General features: G+C 52.3%; 7 protein-coding genes across 7 annotated transcripts; 5 read left to right on the top strand and 2 right to left on the bottom strand.

Annotated features, from left to right (window-relative positions):
- Positions 1–1,831: 1,831 nt before the first annotated feature.
- Positions 1,832–4,592, top strand: CDV56_106095 (UBA/TS-N domain protein; the record flags this gene model as incomplete). The annotated part of the gene is made up of 2 exons (XM_026759714.1): positions 1,832–4,438; positions 4,491–4,592. The coding sequence occupies 2 exons, from the start codon at positions 1,832–1,834 to the stop codon at positions 4,590–4,592; spliced, it is 2,709 nt and encodes a 902-aa protein (XP_026612224.1).
- Positions 4,593–4,993: 401 nt separating this feature from the next.
- Positions 4,994–6,499, bottom strand: trm61 (tRNA 1-methyladenosine methyltransferase subunit GCD14; the record flags this gene model as incomplete). Its single annotated transcript, XM_026759581.1, has 1 exon — positions 4,994–6,499. The coding sequence occupies one exon, from the start codon at positions 6,497–6,499 to the stop codon at positions 4,994–4,996; it is 1,506 nt and encodes a 501-aa protein (XP_026612223.1).
- Positions 6,500–7,038: 539 nt separating this feature from the next.
- Positions 7,039–9,528, top strand: CDV56_105751 (cysteine--tRNA ligase; the record flags this gene model as incomplete). The annotated part of the gene is made up of 3 exons (XM_026759370.1): positions 7,039–7,338; positions 7,402–8,553; positions 8,725–9,528. The coding sequence occupies 3 exons, from the start codon at positions 7,039–7,041 to the stop codon at positions 9,526–9,528; spliced, it is 2,256 nt and encodes a 751-aa protein (XP_026612222.1).
- A 673-nt stretch (positions 9,529–10,201) lies between these two features.
- Positions 10,202–11,419, top strand: CDV56_105608 (NAD(P)H-dependent flavin oxidoreductase; the record flags this gene model as incomplete). The annotated part of the gene is made up of 4 exons (XM_026759227.1): positions 10,202–10,244; positions 10,303–10,385; positions 10,445–11,173; positions 11,273–11,419. The coding sequence occupies 4 exons, from the start codon at positions 10,202–10,204 to the stop codon at positions 11,417–11,419; spliced, it is 1,002 nt and encodes a 333-aa protein (XP_026612221.1).
- Positions 11,420–12,310: 891 nt separating this feature from the next.
- CDV56_105469 (uncharacterized protein) lies at positions 12,311–13,279 on the top strand (the record flags this gene model as incomplete). Its single annotated transcript, XM_026759088.1, has 1 exon — positions 12,311–13,279. The coding sequence occupies one exon, from the start codon at positions 12,311–12,313 to the stop codon at positions 13,277–13,279; it is 969 nt and encodes a 322-aa protein (XP_026612220.1).
- Positions 13,280–14,095: 816 nt separating this feature from the next.
- On the bottom strand, positions 14,096–14,673 carry CDV56_105361 (hydrophobin family protein; the record flags this gene model as incomplete). Its single annotated transcript, XM_026758980.1, has 3 exons — positions 14,096–14,152; positions 14,199–14,287; positions 14,340–14,673. The coding sequence occupies 3 exons, from the start codon at positions 14,671–14,673 to the stop codon at positions 14,096–14,098; spliced, it is 480 nt and encodes a 159-aa protein (XP_026612219.1).
- Positions 14,674–17,412: 2,739 nt separating this feature from the next.
- CDV56_105072 (uncharacterized protein) lies at positions 17,413–18,279 on the top strand (the record flags this gene model as incomplete). The annotated part of the gene is made up of 1 exon (XM_026758691.1): positions 17,413–18,279. The coding sequence occupies one exon, from the start codon at positions 17,413–17,415 to the stop codon at positions 18,277–18,279; it is 867 nt and encodes a 288-aa protein (XP_026612218.1).
- Positions 18,280–18,301: the final 22 nt, after the last annotated feature.

Genomic DNA, 18,301 nt, shown 5'->3' with positions numbered 1-18,301 from the left:
TTCACTTTGACTTCTGTCTCTGAGGGGTTGTTCTCGACTTGCATGTGCTTCTTAGACTAGTTCTTGCTCCTCCATCGTCTCAGGTTCACCCCTCAGAGGCTCAGTCCCTTAGTCTCCAACCTTCCATATCAAATGGGTTAATCATCCGTCTTACCACTGAGGGGAATCGAATCCGAATGGACTGGCTCTATCTTAGTTGTTTTGCAAAAAGACGGAACCCGAATAATTGACTTGCTTCAGTCTTGGAGCCGTGTTCTTGTTCAAGTCTGCTACCCCGCTACTTGATTGACTTTATAGCAGCGACTCCATCTACCATTAATTGCGAAGGGCCATCCTGAAGACATATAAAATGGTTGGAGTGATAGATTGTCGCTTGCCAGGCACGTCTTTTCTGTTGTTGGCAAACTTGGCTCTTGAAAGGCAAAGTGTTTATATCATCAACCACAATTCTGGCCCCCATCTCTATCAGTTCAGTCGACATGAAAGCATGTCAATGCCCCTGGTCGAAGCAAAGCTCGACGTAATTCTATTGGTAGTCATTTGCGTGATCATGCAGACCAAGTCCTCTAATGTAGGAACGCATGCCACGTCACACCAGGATATAACTCCAAATCTTAGTGTCGGAGATGTTCACTCACATTCGAAATGCTGGACGTAGACTAGAAGATGGTGCAAGGAACATGACAAGATGGCAGACAACTAACAGCATGAAGTCATTATTGGCTCTGCACCCTTGTCTCCATGCAATCCTCCTGTACTTTGACGGTACAGACTCAGCGTACGGAGTATTGAGTACACAGTAGCTTTCGCTCATCGCTTACCTGGCAGCCAATGATGTGCCTCATGAGAAGAAAAAGTTGAGTCGTAAGTTGTAATTCAGTCCACTACTGCACTATTACACACTCCGTGTACTGCTGATCCCGCGGTCAACTGAAAGTGGGAACTGGATTGTCAAGTATCTTTAGCGTCATCTGTCCTTTTACCAGATCTGACTTTGATAGTATTTTTGTGTACCATGGTACCTGGTATTTTAGGTTGGAACTCACCCTAAGTCGACAACTTGCAATGCCAAATAATGGGTTGATGAAGTTTCTCTCATCTCGCTGGTGAACCGACCGTACCGTAGTCCATAGTCCATACGACAATGCCTCTGCCCGGCGAGTCCATCAAGACATGTAGGTATGACCGTACCACCTGACTTTGGTATGGGCTACCAGCTCCCCACAGTTGGTCATCGAGCAATAGCTTAGGTCCAGAGTTTTGAGGGAATCTCAGCTAACAAGTTTTGAATGAGCATCCCTCGAGTCGCAAAGTTGTTATTAATAATAGAGTACATCGAGACCCTCTCGAAAGGCTTGAATCGAATCAATCGCTATTCGCTAAGGTATTTGCTAAAACTGCTGAGCCGTGCTGTGGGCACCGGTAAGTTTGGTACGGTATGGTAACACACTTGAACTGCCGAAGGACGAAATCAAGCCTGAGGTTCTCTGTACAGGCCAAGCCTCCAAGGATTGCACGTGCCATTAGGTCACGTTGTCATGTCATGAGCCACATGAGCCGCCGCTCAGCCACCTCAGCTGCCTCAGCCACAATGCCGGGTACGGTCTCGATCCGCAGGGGGCAATTGACGGCGACATTGAGGAGGCAGTAGGTGACAGGTAGGGGATCGCGCTGGCTCCGAGGCACGTTCTTGTTCATTTTGTGCTCAATCAGCTCACTCGGCCCTGGTGGCATTCAATGGTGAGATCAGATCATGGGTCATCTACGTCTATCCTTATCCTAATTCCGCCCCTCCAGACCTCCGCTTGTCATTCCTCTTCACACAATCACAATGGACGATCTGAACGGGCTGAGTTGGACGTCCAACTCATCGACGAACGCTCAGAAGCCCCCGCCTCTGGGCTCTGGATTCGCGTTTCCTACTGTGGCGCGCAATAACATTTCTGGCCGATCTACCCCCCTCTCTGCCACCGGCCCGTCTCACCCACCGTCCAAGTCGGCGACCCCGGACAACGACAGCTTTGCAAATCTTGTATCATTTGGTTCGTCAAATGCGAATAAGAAACTATCTCTCCTCGAGCAACAGAAGAGGCTGCAAGAAGAGCGCGCCAGAAAGGAAGCAGAGAACAGGTCCAAGTTTGAATCGCAATTCGGGGGGCAAAATGCTCAGTTCTGGGATAAACTGGAGAAGGCCGGGAACAAGAATCCCTTTGCATCGACACCAAGTCCTGTACCGCAGCGATCTCCGTCCGCCGATGAGGATGATCTTCTTGCTGCTTTCGACGCCTCTGCGCCTGTAGATGCTTCGACGAACTTCCCGATCCCGATCCCGAGCCCCTCGCCGCAGATCGCGCAGAGCGCCTCTATCGCGGCGGCGCAGCTGCATCAGACCGGTGGGATGTCATTCAAGGAGGTCGACGATGATCCTTTTGGCCTCAATCAGATAAAGTCGAGGCCAACAGCAACCCCGCAGCCCGCTCAGACCGACGACGATGACTTCCTTGGCTTGCTGGGAAAGCCAGTTTCTGAGGTCTCTCGCCCCGCGCCCGAGCCATCGCCGAAACCCGCATCTCCGGTCATCCATGAAGATCATGCGCCTTCCCCCAAGCCGTCAAACGGTGTCGATCGAGCGATTGCAGAGCTTGTAGACATGGGCTTTCCCGCAGACAAGGCCAGCCAGGCACTACGGGCAACGGCGTCTGGAACCGACGTCCAAGCTGCTGTGAGTCTGCTTCTGACACAGGCACATGAAGAAGCTCGTCAGAAATCGAGAAATAAAGCACCGGCCCTCGATCGCGATTTCGACCACCAGGAACGCAGCAGAGAACGGAGCTTAAGACAAGATCGTGACGTTCCTTCCTGGATGAGAGAGGAGCAATCCAGAAGCCGTGCCAGCAATCGATCCCCAGCATCGACAAGCAAAGATGCGTCACAGATTGCCGCTACTTTTGGTAACAATTTCTTGAAAACAGCGAATTCACTGTGGAAACAGGGAAGCAAAAAGGTTCAGCAGGTCGTGAATGAGCTCAACTCAGAGCATGATCAGTCCCAGCCGCGATGGCTGAAAGAAGCTTCGGCCCGTCAGGAGTCTTGGCCACAGCCAGCTGCTAGTGTCGACCGGGCTGCTAAAACTTCGCACAGGAAGCCCGAGGTTCTAACAGATGAGGCTCTTCTCCTTGAAGCTGGGGCTGCTCCCGGCCCAACTCGTAACCAATCCCGAGTCAGCGAAAGGCCCTCGTCGCGAACGCATAGCAATGGCTTACGGAGCCAACAGTCCCCAGCTGGAGAGGCGCATACCCCGCAGCCCGCTTTCATGCAGCAGCAGTTGAGAAACGAATTACTGAATCCCAAGTCTCGTGTGACCAAAAACCTGGTTGAAGAGCAGACGGCACAAGCGTATGTTAGCCCTGCTAGAAGAAGACAGCCTGCTGCGCAACCATCTGCTGCTGAGACCAATGTAGATCTATTCGACTCTCCCGCACCAACACCGCCAGCCAACCGATCGCGGCCGACTCCGCCCCCAGCACAATCTTCAAAGCCACCTGCACCATCAAAACCTCTTCCTGTTCGCGCGAAGGCTCCTCCCCGAGTCGTTCCGCAGCTGTCACAGGAAAGTCTCACATCGACTCATCGGCATCGTGAGAAAGGCGCAGAGGCATACAAAAGAGGTGACTATGCCGCAGCTCACGATGCCTTCACGTCTGCCCTCACGATGCTACCTGATAAGCATCCTATCACCATCATCATCCGCAGTAACCGTGCGATGACAGCCTTAAAGGTCGGCGAGCCGAAAGTGGCCATCAGTGATGCGGACGCCATCTTGGAGCTGATTGGCCCCTCAAAAGGAGAAGCCGAAACCATTGATCTCGCTAACGGCGAAACGACAAAGCCAATGAAAGATTTCTACGGCAAAGCCTTGATGCGCAAAGCCGAAGCTCTGGAACAATTAGAACGCTGGGCCGATGCCGCTCAGGCATGGAGACAGGCGGTCGAGAACGGCCATGGCGGAAGTACTAGTATCCAAGGCCGGAACAGATGTGAGAAAGCTGCTGGTATCAGCAAACCCGCACCGAAACCTTCCGCGCCGGCGAAGCGACCCCCAGCACCCGCTCCGAAGAAGCCGTCGGCCTTGGACGACCTCCGAGGTGGCTCGCCGTCGACGGGCGGATCCTCCGAGGCTGTCAGCCGTTTGCGAGCGGCCAACCAGGCAGCCGAGCGCGCGGACGAGGAAAAATTCGCCCTCGGTGAGAGCGTCGATGCGCGGCTAAACGCTTGGAAGGGCGGGAAGCAGGACAACCTTCGCGCACTGCTCGCTAGCCTGGACACAGTCCTGTGGCCGGAAGCAGGCTGGAAGAAGATCAACATGTCGGAGTTGATTCTGCCGAATAAAGTCAAGGTGCAGTACATGAAGGGGATTGCCAAGGTGCATCCTGACAAGGTATGTTGTGTTTTGCGGTATTGGTGAAGAGACCACAGCTAAGACGGGCTAGATTCCTACCGACGCCACGACCGAGCAGCGCATGATCGCAGGGGCAGTATTTGGTGTCCTGAACGAGGCCTGGGACAAGTTCAAGGTAGAAAACAACCTCTAAGGCACAACGCCATTCGTCATCAGAAACAATTCGCGATGCTTCAAGGATGCATGTCTTATGCCTGCTCCTACAATGCTCTGCTTCTGTCCACATTTATATCGCCCATGACTCTGAGCCCATTTCCTCACTCATACCGTATTCTAAATGCATTGGCACATTCTAGTTGAACTTTTCAAACTCTTGCGCTGCGCCCACAGGGTACAATTCTCTTATGCACTGATTCTCATTGTACATAGACATACACTCGCATATTCATCAGGATCCCATGTTCATATATTAGGATCATCCCAGATCCTCCAAATTTTATGGCATACATGGAGTCAGGATCATGAGGTGCCTGATCATTCATCTTGGTATTGACTCAAGCGTCTAGATTATATCACAATAGCGACAATCCCGATCTATAGTTGGGTTTTCTGGGGCCGCGCAGGAGCTTCTGCTTTTTGTGCCTCTTCCTGCGCCTCCTTCTCCTTCGCTTCCTTTTTCAATTGCTTCTTGCCTTTCGGTTTTCCTGCGTCCGGTGATCCCCCCGTCTTGTGAGCAGGCCAGGTCTGCCGACACCTTTGCTCGTCTTTCTCTGTCCATTCGCGGGGTAGAATAGCAAAGACGAGGTACGATGTGTGCGTTTTCAGGTCCGGCTCGGTGCGATGTACCAGGCGGCCGAGGTTGTACGATGGGGTCGAGGATGGAGCTGCCGTTGTGCCCGGGTGCTGCGTTATGTCGTGTAGGGGTTTCTCTTCGACTTCTATCTTCTCTGGCTTGGTTGCTGCTGGTTTGTCAGAGGCGGTGCCTTCATCGTCGCTCTCTTGAAGGAGAGACTCGCGGAATTTCTTCGAGTGTTCCTCGACGACGCGCATCTTCGCGACGGCTTCGTCCACGGACTTGGGGAAGACGGTCGCGCCCCGGACACCTTCGCAATCTAATCCGCACCGTTCGCGTTTGACATCAATCCGACGGTGATTCACCTCGACCATCGATATTGAGAGCCAGGAATGTTCGCGGAGCGTGCTGATCGTCCGTTGCGCTTGCTCGAGACATGGGGAGAACGTGCATATATATACAGGCGAGGAGGGATCTAGGGGCGATTCCGCTCCTGAAGGGGGGCTGCGGACGAGATGCTTGAGCGCTAGCCATGGCGCGGGCAGGTCGAGGAAGATCGCGTTGGCTCTTGGCGATTTGCCGGTTTTCGAGTCCCCGAGGAGAAATCCATCTTCGTAAACGTCGCGGTGGGTCACCTCGACCAGTCCATCCAGGCCGTGGTCATGAATTTCTTCCCGGACTCGTTGCGCGCGCTGTGCGTGGAACTCGAAACTGCAGACCTTGCCTAGCCTTCTTTTCTTGGCAGCGGGTGCGTCGGAGGGGTATCCGTTAAAGACTGCGCGGACGGATGCATGTGTGAACGAGCCGCTCCCAGCTCCTGCCTCGATAATTGTGCACCCGGGGCGAACGCAGAGCCGATGCAGAATGTAGCTGTAGTCCGGTGTGTAGACAACCTGCGTCCGATGCGGGAGCGACGCGGTCCACAGCTCCGGTGTAGGGTATAGAAGATGAAGGAACCCGCTGGCCGCCGCGACAGGGGTGCCAGGCGAAGATTGCGCCTCCTCTTTGTTCGATGTCGGGGTATCCAAATCATCCGCTTTGCGCTTCTTGGGTGGCTGATTCTTGCGCCCCCGGGACCCTGTGTCTACTACGGAGGCGACAATTTGCGATCCCCACAGTTGATCGATAAGCGTGCTGTGCGGAAATGACCCGAAGCGGGTGTTGGTGACTTTTCCCTCCTTGTAACCTTGATTTTCGTCGTCTTGTAGTTTGAGTATAGTCGGGATGGTCTGGTCTCTGCGGAGATGAAGTAAAGCAAGATCACCCAGTTCAGACCGAAGGCGGTGGTTGAGGAATGGGGAGCCCATTGCGACTGCCTGCAATCGCAGAGGAGCGGCGAAGGAGGTACAAAGGTCGTTAAGGAAAGAATCTGGACTGATATATCTCTATCCTCGAGCAATCATTGAAAGTCCTCATCTCTAAACTACTAGTACTACAGCGGCGACAAGCCTTGGAGAATCTCCGATGCGGTCTAGACCCGAAACAGCTTACACTCAGGGCTTAGGGCTCAGGGCTAGATGTGAGGGCGAGCAACTGCTGTCACTTTCTGGGCTCTGATTCGCTGCATGACTCTTGGCCCATCCATTCAGATTCAACCTCAGGCTCTCAGGCTTCCATGAGTCACCCAGTTAGGTAGTTTGAACCCCTTGGTAGGTAGATAGTTGTCAGGTTGCTCAACCCCTCCCCCTCGTTTTAGGTGGTCGTACCAAATCCCATCTTCCTCTTCTCCCCTCCGTCCTTGATGCCCATATCCTTCTCTCGTATCCCACTCTCGGTCTCCTCTTTTGCAAATCCCTCAAAGGCCCGGTTGTCGCTCCTTTCTCCTCTGTTGATTTTTTCTAGATCCATGGCCACCGCGCGCCAGCAGCCGCCATGGCGGCAACCAACAGAGTATCCCGAGGCCAAATCTCGCTTACCACCTCTGAAGATCTGGAATTCGTTGACGCGATCCAAAAATCCATTCATTCCAATTGACCCTGAAGGAAAGAAGGTGACCTGGTATGCTTGTGGGCCGACTGTCTATGATGATTCGCATCTGGGCCATGCCAGGAACTATGTCAGCACAGATATCATTCGGCGTATCATGCGCGACTACTTTCACTTCGATGTGAATTTTATCATGAATATTACAGATGTTGATGACAAGGTGTGTAAGACTTTACTTTATCATTGGTCGCTTTAGCCATTGTGCTGACGCAGTGACATCTAGATCATCCTCCGAGCGCGCCAGCAGCATCTCTTCAACGAGTTCGTCTCCACCCACCCTACAATCAACGCCGAAGTACTGGACGTTGCGCGAAATGCATATACCGCCTATTTGAAGAAGAATCTTCCGCTACTGGCCCCCGAACTGCCCCCGGCGCAGTATCACGAGGAGGTGGAGAAGGTCTACGCGACTGTGCTGAATGGAGGACCTTTACCCGGCAACGAGAAGGCGGGCGATGATGAGGCAAAGGTTAAGATGCACATCAAGACCGTGGCGTCAGCTGCGAAGGTGATCGCGCAGGCGGAAGGCCTCAACCAGGCTACTGCCCCCAAGGGCTTCGCCGAGTCCTTCTACACAAATGCTCAAGACCTTCTCCTCCAATATCTGGATTCGCTCAAGGGGTCCTCGATCAATGCCGACGATCATTCCATTTTCACCAAGTTGACGAAGAAGTACGAGGAACGGTTCATGAAGGATATGCGCGATCTCAACGTCCTTGACCCCGACGAGTTGACTAGGGTCACCGAGTATGGTGCCGAGATTGCGGACTTTGTGGAGAAGATCGTTGAGAACAAGTTTGGCTACGTTACAGACGACGGCTCGGTATACTTCGATATTACTGCTTTTGAGAATGCCGGGCACCCCTACGCCCGGCTTGAGCCCTGGAGCCGGTCCGATAACAAGCTGCTCGCGGAGGGAGAAGGCGCATTGACCAAGAAGACAACGGACAAGCGTTCAGCCTCCGACTTTGCACTTTGGAAGGCGTCGAAGCCTGGTGAGCCCAGCTGGACGAGCTCCTGGGGTCGGGGCAGGCCGGGTTGGCACATTGAATGCTCTGCGATGGCTTCGGCCAAGCTTGGTAAGCAGATGGATATTCACTCGGGAGGGGTTGATCTAGCTTTCCCCCACCATGACAACGAGCTGGCGCAGAGTGAGGCTTATTGGTCCCATGGCCACTCACACACTGACCAGTGGGTGAACTATTTCTTGCATATGGGTCATCTGTCGATTCAAGGGTCAAAGATGTCGAAGTCGCTCAAGAACTTCACAACCATCCGTGAGGCACTAGAGAAAAAGGAGTGGACTCCGCGCAGTCTCAGAATTGTCTTCTTGCTCGGCGGTTGGAGGGACGGCGTTGAAATCACAGAGGAACTCGTCAGTGCTGGAAATTCTTGGGAGGACAAAGTCAACAATTTCTTCATCAAAATGAAGGATCCTGCGACTCTATCAGGCCAGACATCGGGCTCTGACACCACGCTTCCTGCCGCTCTGGAGGCTGCGAAGAAGGCTACTCACGATCATCTCTGCGACTCCTTCAATACGCAGGGAGCGATGTGGGCGATTTCTGAACTGATCTCGAAGTACAACGGCGCCGACAAGTCTACACTCAATTCCAAGGATGTCGAGGCTGTTGCACGGTGGGTGACCTCGATGGTCAATATCTTCGGTCTGAATGGCAGCGCGACCGCCGACAGCACAGAGATTGGCTGGTCAGGTATTGATGTGCCTGAAGAAGCCAAGCCTTTCCTGTATCCGCTCTCCAGCATGCGTGACTCTCTCCGCCAGGCTGCTCGGGCTAAGGAGGGGGTTACTGCTGAGGCTGTTGCGGAGATTGTGAACAAGGGAACCGTGCCAGAGCAGGGCGAGACTGAATCCGCAAGACCTTATGCCGAACTTCTTTCGAACTTCCGCACTAAGGTGTCCTCTCTCCAGCAATCTGAGTCGATTGGCAAGGAGATCCTGGCTCTATGCGATCGCGTCCGCGACATCGACCTGTTCGATCTGGGCATCTACCTTGAAGACCGGGAAAACCTTCCCGCCTTGGTCCGCCCTGTTACCCGAGAACTGATCCAGGCCCGGGAAGAAAAGGCAGCGCGGGCGCGGCAGAAGCAGATTGAAAAGGAGAACAAGGAGAAGGAAGCTCTCAAGAAAATGGAGAAGGGCAAACTGAGCCACCTGGAGATGTTCCGGACCAACGAGTACAGCGCCTGGGATGAAGAGGGTATCCCTACTCGCGATGCTGCAGGCGAGGAGATTACAAAGAGTCGGGCGAAGAAGCTTCGAAAGGACTGGGAGAGACAGAAGAAGCTACATGAGACTTGGCTGGCCAGTCAAATGGGCGCCAAATAGGGGAAAGGATGTGTCGTAAAACAGTTTTTCTGATGTATCTTTGCATTACATGGCGTTCTTGGTTCGCCGTCTGGCAAACTCTTTCGGTCTATATCTATATCTACAACTGTCTCTGATGATCATCTATAGCAATCAACCAAGTCATTGGAAATATTGGGTCTTCCATAGCTTCGTAACATTGTTGAATGAAGTGGTTTATGCAGTTTATGCACCGCACAAAATCCCCGGATCACATGCGGAGAGCTCAGGTGATCCACTACAGAGCACGGAGTACAAAGAACATGATTATTCGATCATCTCATCAGAAGAAAGGCACTCCTAAAAGAGCAAGGTTAGCTCTGGGTCTATTCCCACATACCACATCCCACATCCGAAACATAATCGGCCCATCTGGAGATACCTCCGAATTAGGGATCGTTGGCCGACAAACCGCAGGCCGACATCTCTCGACCTCGGCAACTCGCCCTCCCCACACGCCCGCGGTTACACAGCCTGTAAGCACAACGGGGTCGATTTCTCAGCATAGCGAGGTGGTCAACTTATGTTAATAGCTGCTTCTTTCCTGTTTTTCTAGAGATTTCTCTGAAGACTTTGGCATAGAAGAATTCAACCTTTTTTCGATTTTAGAACTTGATAGTGGTGTTTCGTTCTGTTGGCTCCTCTCCGCAACAAGATGCCTTTCCACACTGCGTTAACGAGGAAACTGGGCATTACCAGTGAGTTGCATGGACTGGGAGTTGTTGAAACGGGCTCGGGTTGCTAATGGATTTACAGTCCCTGTTGTACAGGGTGGTATGCAATGGGTTGGATACGCAGAGCTCGCTGCGGCGGTTAGCAACGCAGGTGGTCTGGGAATTGTACGTCTACGAAGCCCTCGACACATCGAGTCTGGAAGACAATAGCTAACTCAACAAAGCTCACTGCACTCACGCAACCCACCCCCGAAGACCTCCGCAAAGAGATTCGCCGATGCCGGACCATGACCAAGAACCCCTTCGGCGTGAACCTGACCCTCCTCCCAGCCCTCGTGCCCCCAGACTACGCCGCCTATGCACAGGTCATCATCGACGAAGGCATCAAGATCGTCGAGACAGCCGGCAACAACCCCGGCCCCGTGATTTCGCAGCTGAAGAAGGCCAACACGATCATCCTGCACAAGTGCACGACCATCCGCCACGCCAAGTCCGCCGTGAAGCTGGGCGTCGACTTCCTCTCCATCGACGGCTTCGAGTGCGCCGGCCACGTCGGCGAGCACGACATCACTAACTTCATCCTGCTCAGCCGGGCGCGCCAGGAGCTCAAGGTTCCCTTCATCGCCTCGGGTGGGTTCGCGGACGGACAGGGTCTTGCGGCCGCGCTGGCGCTCGGTGCGGAAGGTATCAACATGGGTACTCGTTTCATGTGCACTGTTGAGGCGCCCATCCATCAGAAGGTCAAGGAGGCCATCGTGGCGTCGGACGAGAACAACACCAACCTTGTTTTGAGACGGTGGAGGAACACCACCCGTCTGTTCAAGAACAAGGTTACGGAGGAGGCACTGAAGGTCGAGAGGGAGAGCAAGACAGGCGAGTTTGCCGAGATCGCGCCCTTTGTTAGCGGCAAGAGAGGCCGTGAGGTGTTCCTGAACGGCGACGTCGACTACGGTGTAAGTTCTTATCCTCTCCCCCCCCTTTTTCCCCCTTTCCGTTTACATCCCTTGTTCTTTACGCCGGGATTCCATGAGCTAACAGGGTTTGATTCGCAGGTATGGACCGCTGGTCAAGTCATTGGTCTGATTCACGACATCCCAACGTGCGCGGATCTCCTGCAGCGGATTGAGAAAGAGGCCGTCGTGGCCATCGATCGGTCCAGGTCGTTGCACACGGCAACCGCAGGCCAAAGCAAGCTGTGAGGCTGGCCCATCTAGCTCTCTTGCAATATTTCGTATGTTCAGCAATCTACCTTGGGATAGTTGGATCATGGATGTTTGTCATTGGTACCAGGAATGTAGATCCTCAATATAAGGGAGATGAAGACTGGACCGCGTCTTTCCTTGTTGATCCTAGTGTAGCTAAACCTTTTCCTCCGGAATGTAAGGAGTTTTGGCTCAATATTTCTGGGGTCTCCATATTTACTTGAGAATGCACGGAGCTTATCCCTTGCCTCCCTTTCATAGCGCGGCGGACAATAGCCCTGAGTCCTGGCGGACATTTATCTCGGACGCGAACGTGACTTTCTCAGAGCATCGAGTGAAAGAGAAGCAAGAGCGCTATCTGAATCACAGATGTGTGAATGACGTAAGAAGTGTCGCGTGTTCCAAAGAAGCTGGATCAAATGGAGTAGAAGGGATTCAGTGTAATGTCCATACCTAACTAATCATTGCATCTATTGGAACTCAGCAAAGTCATAAGATTAAGATCAACCATATACCAATATGTACATTTGCCCTTTTTCTCGAGTAGAGCTCACTCACAATCACGCAAATGAAGCCATAGACTTTAAACATGTCTCTGGTCCTTACTTCGTGTTACACTCTACGCCGAGCATAAAGCTCCAATCGTTTGAGTAATCAGATATCAAATGGATGGAACCATGTATCAGCCTGAGATAATGTCTCAAGCGTCCGACAGAAGGTTAATTTGTTTGTTGACATTGTGGCCACTGGTGAGATGTGACGAGAGGCATCTATATATGTCCATAGACGTAGCTGTAGCTCGACTACATCTGATTCATCCACGTCAGTTTCAAGGACTAAGAGTTTTCCCTCAGAGAGTGTACTGTGCCTCGATCGTCTTCGGAATCCATGAACGGGGCCCTCATTGCAAGCATGGACTTGATATCGTCGATCTTTCCGTGTGTCCAGCGTCGGAAGCCGCTGAAATTTCCGGCTCAAGAGCAGAATGGCGTCCCGCCAGAGGCCGAAGCGTCTCAAGCCTCTCCGGCAGCGTCAGGAACCGTAGCCAGCAAGTCCTCTCAGAGGATGTCAATTCGGATCGTTGAAGCAGTCGATTCGCAAACGACCATTTGCCCTGAGGAGCCCGTCAATGACCATGACGGAATCCAGGAGAACGAGAAACAGAGACCTATTATCTCACCAGTCGAGGAGAGAGACGCAGACTCAGAACAAGGCGCCAACGTCAAAGTCATCTATATGGATCTCGGCGGCGCCCCGACAGCAACCCACGACCGGCAGGAGCAAGCCTCTTGCAAAGAACCCCAGATTCCCACACTGCCCCCAAAGGCCGCGAAGCTCCCAGAGGTCAAAAGCCGCATGATAGAGAACATCCCCGAGGAAGACGACGGCGACGACGACGACGACTTTGCACACGCGGACAACACCACATCATGCGAGGATCCCACCGAGAAATCATCTCAGGAACAAGACTCGGGAACACCCCGAGACGCCAAACGCAGCTCGACCTGGCGCCAGAGCTCCAGAAAGTCTCTGGTCGACATCATCAACCTCCTGCAATCGACCACAACCAACAACATCAACACCCTCCGCATCAACAGCCTGAAGTGGCCCTTACCACCCAGATCACCAAACCGACCCTCCACAGCCTTATCCTGCCGCTCTTCGTCGTCGTTGAGCTCCTCGATAACAGCCACTGTAGAGTTGGAGAAGCCCAATCCAATCGTCAAGAAAGAAAGGCGGATGGGAGCCGCGATCCTCCCCACGATCCGACTGGGGGTCCGGAGATGGAGCAATGACTGCGGCAACGACTACGGGAACAATACCAGCAGCACCAAGGGCCCTCTTTTTTGCGAGTAACGGAGTTTGGAGTCCGGGTTTGTTTGACTCTTGGTTTCGGTCTGTTTTTGCGGTTGTGGGGTCTGTGTTCCTGTGGTCATTAGGGGGGCCTGGTTTGGTAGTGTGTTTTGCTTGTGGATATTAGATTCTTCTTCCGTTTTGTTACATCTCTCTTCTCTTGTGTTTTGATATATATACATACTTTACAATGACTTAATCTTGTATACTTTCTGGCAAAGAAGGGCATTTCAAGCTAATGCGATATTCCTTTGTGCACTTTCGACCAGAGAGTAGTAAGCTATTCTACTCGATGCTGGGAGCAAAGTCCTTTGAAGTGACTGGAGACAATGGCGATGGACCACTATATGGGTCAACTATAACAGTACATCGGGTTCTGAAATTATCAACCATGGCGGAAACCGGTGGGGTGCACAACTACAGACCTTGAAGTCACCAAGTGATTCACATGAGCGGCTTCAAGTGGCTTTGGAGTTACAGAAATGGTGGCGGTATCCATAGGAATAATGAGGGTCACAGACTATATTGCATGGTTTATGGGCAGAGAAAAGGGTTATGAGGCAAGTCTATGCATTAAATTATGTATGACAAAGCCAGCATCGATAAATGCTGTCTGGCCACATGTGGAAGGTATAGGGAAAAAACAGTGCAATCTTCTTTCTCCGAGTGCCACACGGGACAATTAATGATACACATCTGAGCAACAGGTACCCCATCTATCAAACAGCAGATTCACGGCACCCTGCTCCCTACCCCGAGCCGCCATATGCAATCTCCAAACGCTGGCCAAGAGCGCCAACACCACAAGCGACGAGTAGCTTACAGGATAGAGCCGAGCGCAATGCAAGGAAGGCCAAGACCAATGAGGGAGTCGCTCTGCTGGCGGTCAGTAGAGAACATACGGCTTGAGGAAGTAACTTACGGCATCGGAAGGAGAGTTCTGGCAGCAGGCAATGTTCTGCTTGCACTTCTGGTTGACGAGATCCTGAACGGCGATAGCAATGATGGGGACTGGAGAATGTCAGCTTGAACGACCAGTCTTCGAAGGGAGAACATTGCGTACTCTGGAGGTCCAGCTTGGAGCACTGGTCGAAGAGACCAAGACCCTCGGAGCCAGATCCACCACCGATGAGGTTCTTGAGGGTACCAGCGAGGATACCCTCGTCGATGTCGGTGACATCACCGGCGTAGGTGGCCTTGTTGCAGCAAGAGAGCTGAGCCTGGTCACCACACTTCTCGGTAGCCTGCTTGATAGTCATGTCGTCAGGGACAGGGAAGCGGACGTTGGCGTTGCCCTTGTTGCCAACGCCGTTGCCAGCAGCATTAGCATCATGCTGAGGAAGGGCGGCCACGGAGACGGCGAAAGCGAGGACAGCAGCGCTCAGAGTAAACTTCATTGTGACTGTGGGGTTGGTTTGGAGAGAGTGAAAAAACTCGGAGTGATTTGGGTTTTGAAGAGAAGTGAGAAGATTGTACTTCGAAGGAAAGGCTTGTCAACGAGTGTGATGGTTGATGGGGAAGAAAGAGACCGGGTACAGGCGATGCGAAGAGATCCTTATATAGACTCAGGTGGAGGCAATTCAGCTCTTTGTCGGTGCTAGCTCTTCATGCCCTTGATCGAGCTCTCTATCATTGCAGCTATCCAGCTCGAGTCCCTGGGTGGAATGTGGTATGCGAGGACTCCATCGTGATTTGTCCTCAGGAGTCAGAACCACATTATCGCAATCTCTGAGCGCTGGGTTGAAGCTCTCCACCCCAGCGGTTGGTATGGATCTGCAAAGTGTTTGATTGTTCTGAGCCAACAAGTCAGCATCGAGCATACCACGGCCTGGTACACCAGGCGGCCGTGCATCGACTGGACCGCAAAGTCCGCGTCTTCTGTCTTATTCCCCTTGCTCTGACCCGTCGATCATTCATGCAAGCGGCAATCTCATCTGCGCCTGCTTCCTTGTTGGGTTGCATTACCTGCGACGGAGCTATCAGACTTACCGCATTCACAAGACCTTCCTTCTCAGTCTTCCTATCACACGATTGGGGCCAATTTCTACGCTCAAGCCATTCCATCAGTGGCGCATCCTGTACCACTCCACTGTAGCTTGATACAATGTGAGAACTTGCTGGCATAGCACGGGAAGGGCTGACCCTCAAGTGACGATGGATCGGAGTATTCAAGGGCCTCTCATGAGGTATGCAGGTGCCAATTGTTTCAACGTGCGTGCTGCTGAGTTAGCCCTAGGTTGCAGAGGCTTTGCAGGGCCTACAAAGCGTTGTTGTTTGTCTGCAAGGGACTCTCCATCTAGTTCAATTGGTCGACCGTATGTAATCACTGCAAGGGTTACGAAGTCATAGACCCCGTCCCATTTCCTCCAGCAGTCCAGCCTCAGTTGATCTCATAAAAAACAAGATTGGAATTTTTCCGAGTGTGCTCGAGCCGGTACTCTTGCATCTCCCCTCGCTGAGAGCTCCAGTTAGCCTCACGTGGGCAAGGGGAAGCTAATTTCCTCCTTTGGTTTGTGCCTGGCAGCAAACGAGGCAAGGGGCTATCAATCGGAACTATGGAGTACGTAGATACGTGCTTCTTCTGATGGCCACAAGGTAGGCAATCCTGTCTTCCCCGAAGGTAAGTCGCTTAGCCAGGGAAAGGGAAGGATGAATCCTCCGTTCGCAGTTGTTCGTTGCTGAGTCTTGATGAAATCGACCTGGTTCTCATTCCGTTTTCACTCTAGCTCACATGCTGCTGTCAGGGAAACTCTCTTCCGCTCCACATTACTCCATTGAGGATCTTCCAAAATAAACAATCAAGAGTCTCCTCGTGCTGGATGGATGATGAGATGGTCGCATGGCCTAATCATGAGTTGCAGTCATGTCAGCAGGCATCTCGACAGTGTAGCTGTATTCCAATCCGTAGAAGAGGTGCTGCACAACTGTGGTTTCTTCAATCATGGGACCATTTAAAGCAAAGATTGTGCTTGCTCATCGTCATACTGTTCCTGCCCACGCTGCTTGTCTCTGTATGATGTCTCATTTCGAGGTGGGAGTATGGTTCAATCTAGAGCATGCGTTCTTCGAACATTCAGTTGACCAGACTACGTATGTTAGTAGACCAGGTTTAGGGACTCCATTGTCATTCTTACTGTTATCTTCTGAAGCAATACATGGTGGGTGTTGGGGCTGAGTCTACATAGGTCACAATATATATATATATATCACGAGTCCGTACCATATCCACCAACAAAAAATTTCCGCAACATGTAGGAACGATCAATTATATACTACGGACTTAACATGTAGACATTAAATATGAATAGCACTACATGAGCTACGATATGTTATTTCTTAATGCTGTCCTGAGCTTCGTTGGTCTATACAGGGGAAAGAAGTGATGAGACGGAACATGGAGTATATTGAGGACCTCTCAATGCATTACTACCTAGTCCTCGACTAGTCTGGAGAATCCTAATGGCAGAAAAAGCTTCATTTTGACTGTAGTATCGACTAGCTCCCACTATCACCTCATCCTAGACCAGCGCAAACTACCACTCGGCGTCCCCAAAGTCTCATCGACCTGGATTTCTATTTTTGTGATAAATGCTTGGTGTGATTCTATGGTCCGTCCAAGTGCCTTTAATCTTGGTTATCTAAGCGGTTACATTCTCTGCCTCCTACTCTTGCTCGCCCATTATCCCTTGACGAAGGCAGGACCAAATGATAATGAGAACTTTGAGTATAATCAATCATCCGTTTCAAAAGTCTGGATTCGCGCTCAATGGAATGCTCAGGTTAAGTTTCAAATTACTGACTGCTAGACTATGCCGAAGCTTTCTTCCCATTGCTGGACCTTGCACGTTCTGCTTTACTGGTCCTTGCCCGGCTCCTAGATCACGAACATCTAGATAGTCAGTAGTCAGTACAGAGGGCTCCTGCCTTGATGCCTTGATGCCTTGATGCCTCAGGTCAAGATGAGATGCACTAGTCTAAATACGGTTAGCGTATTATGATGCAGGTCGGCCAATGTGATGTCGGAGTCGATCATCAACTGCGGCGATGCTCAAAGTAATTCTGCTACGCCTCTCCGCATCTCTGTTGACAAGCATCTGAACGTCCCCTTCTACTGTTCAAGCAGCGCTAACTCCAAAATGTCCGCGAAACCTCCCTCTAGCCCTTCTGACCGTTCTCCGAGCATTGAGAAAGGCGCCACGGACAGCTTATCCGAGCTGCCCGTGGACAACCAGAAAGAATCGAAGACTCGCGCCGAGGAGATACATGAAGAAGAACAATCAACACCGAACAAGGACCAGGGAAATGACACATCACTGAGCAAAACACAAGATGGCGAAGAAAGCACAACAAGCCCACAGGACGAAGAAGTCGCCAAAGAGAAGGACGCTTCTGCGCCACCATTACCAGACGAACCACTCCCACCACCGCTACCCAACGAGGCTCCTCCCGGTGAGGACGATGGCTGGGAGCCCGTCTGGGATGCAAACGCTCAAGCGTACTACTTCTATAACCGCTTCACGGGCGTTTCGCAATGGGAGAACCCACGGGTGCCGGATGCAGCACCAGGGCCTCACGGCGACGCCACGGAAGGCGAGGAGGAGAAAGACCCCGTCGTAGGCGGCTACAACCCGGCGATCCATGGTGATTACGATCCCACCGCGCCCTACGCGCAGCAGTATGAGGAGCAGGCCCTCGGAGGTGCTTCTGCGGCACGTGCCGGGCTGGATCCCAATGCCTCCTACGAGGCTGTTGGTGCGTTCAATAGGTTCACCGGCCGGTGGCAGCACGCCTCCCTGAATCCAGAGAATCACAACGACGAGAATAAGTCGCGACGGCAGATGAACGCGTTCTTTGATGTGGATGCGGCTGCCAATGCCCATGATGGGCGCAGTCTCCGGGCGGAGCGCAGTGCTAGGAAACTCACCAAGAAGGAATTGAAGATGTTCAAGGAGAAGAGAAGAGAGAAGAAAGAGGAGAAGCGGAGGGCGTGGCTACGCGATTGATGCGGGACGGGGATACGGATGG

This window comes from Aspergillus thermomutatus (assembly GCF_002237265.1).
Source record: "Aspergillus thermomutatus strain HMR AF 39 chromosome Unknown NODE_183, whole genome shotgun sequence".
Lineage (NCBI taxonomy): Eukaryota > Fungi > Ascomycota > Eurotiomycetes > Eurotiales > Aspergillaceae > Aspergillus > Aspergillus thermomutatus.
This window is presented reverse-complemented; position numbering and strand designations above follow the sequence as displayed.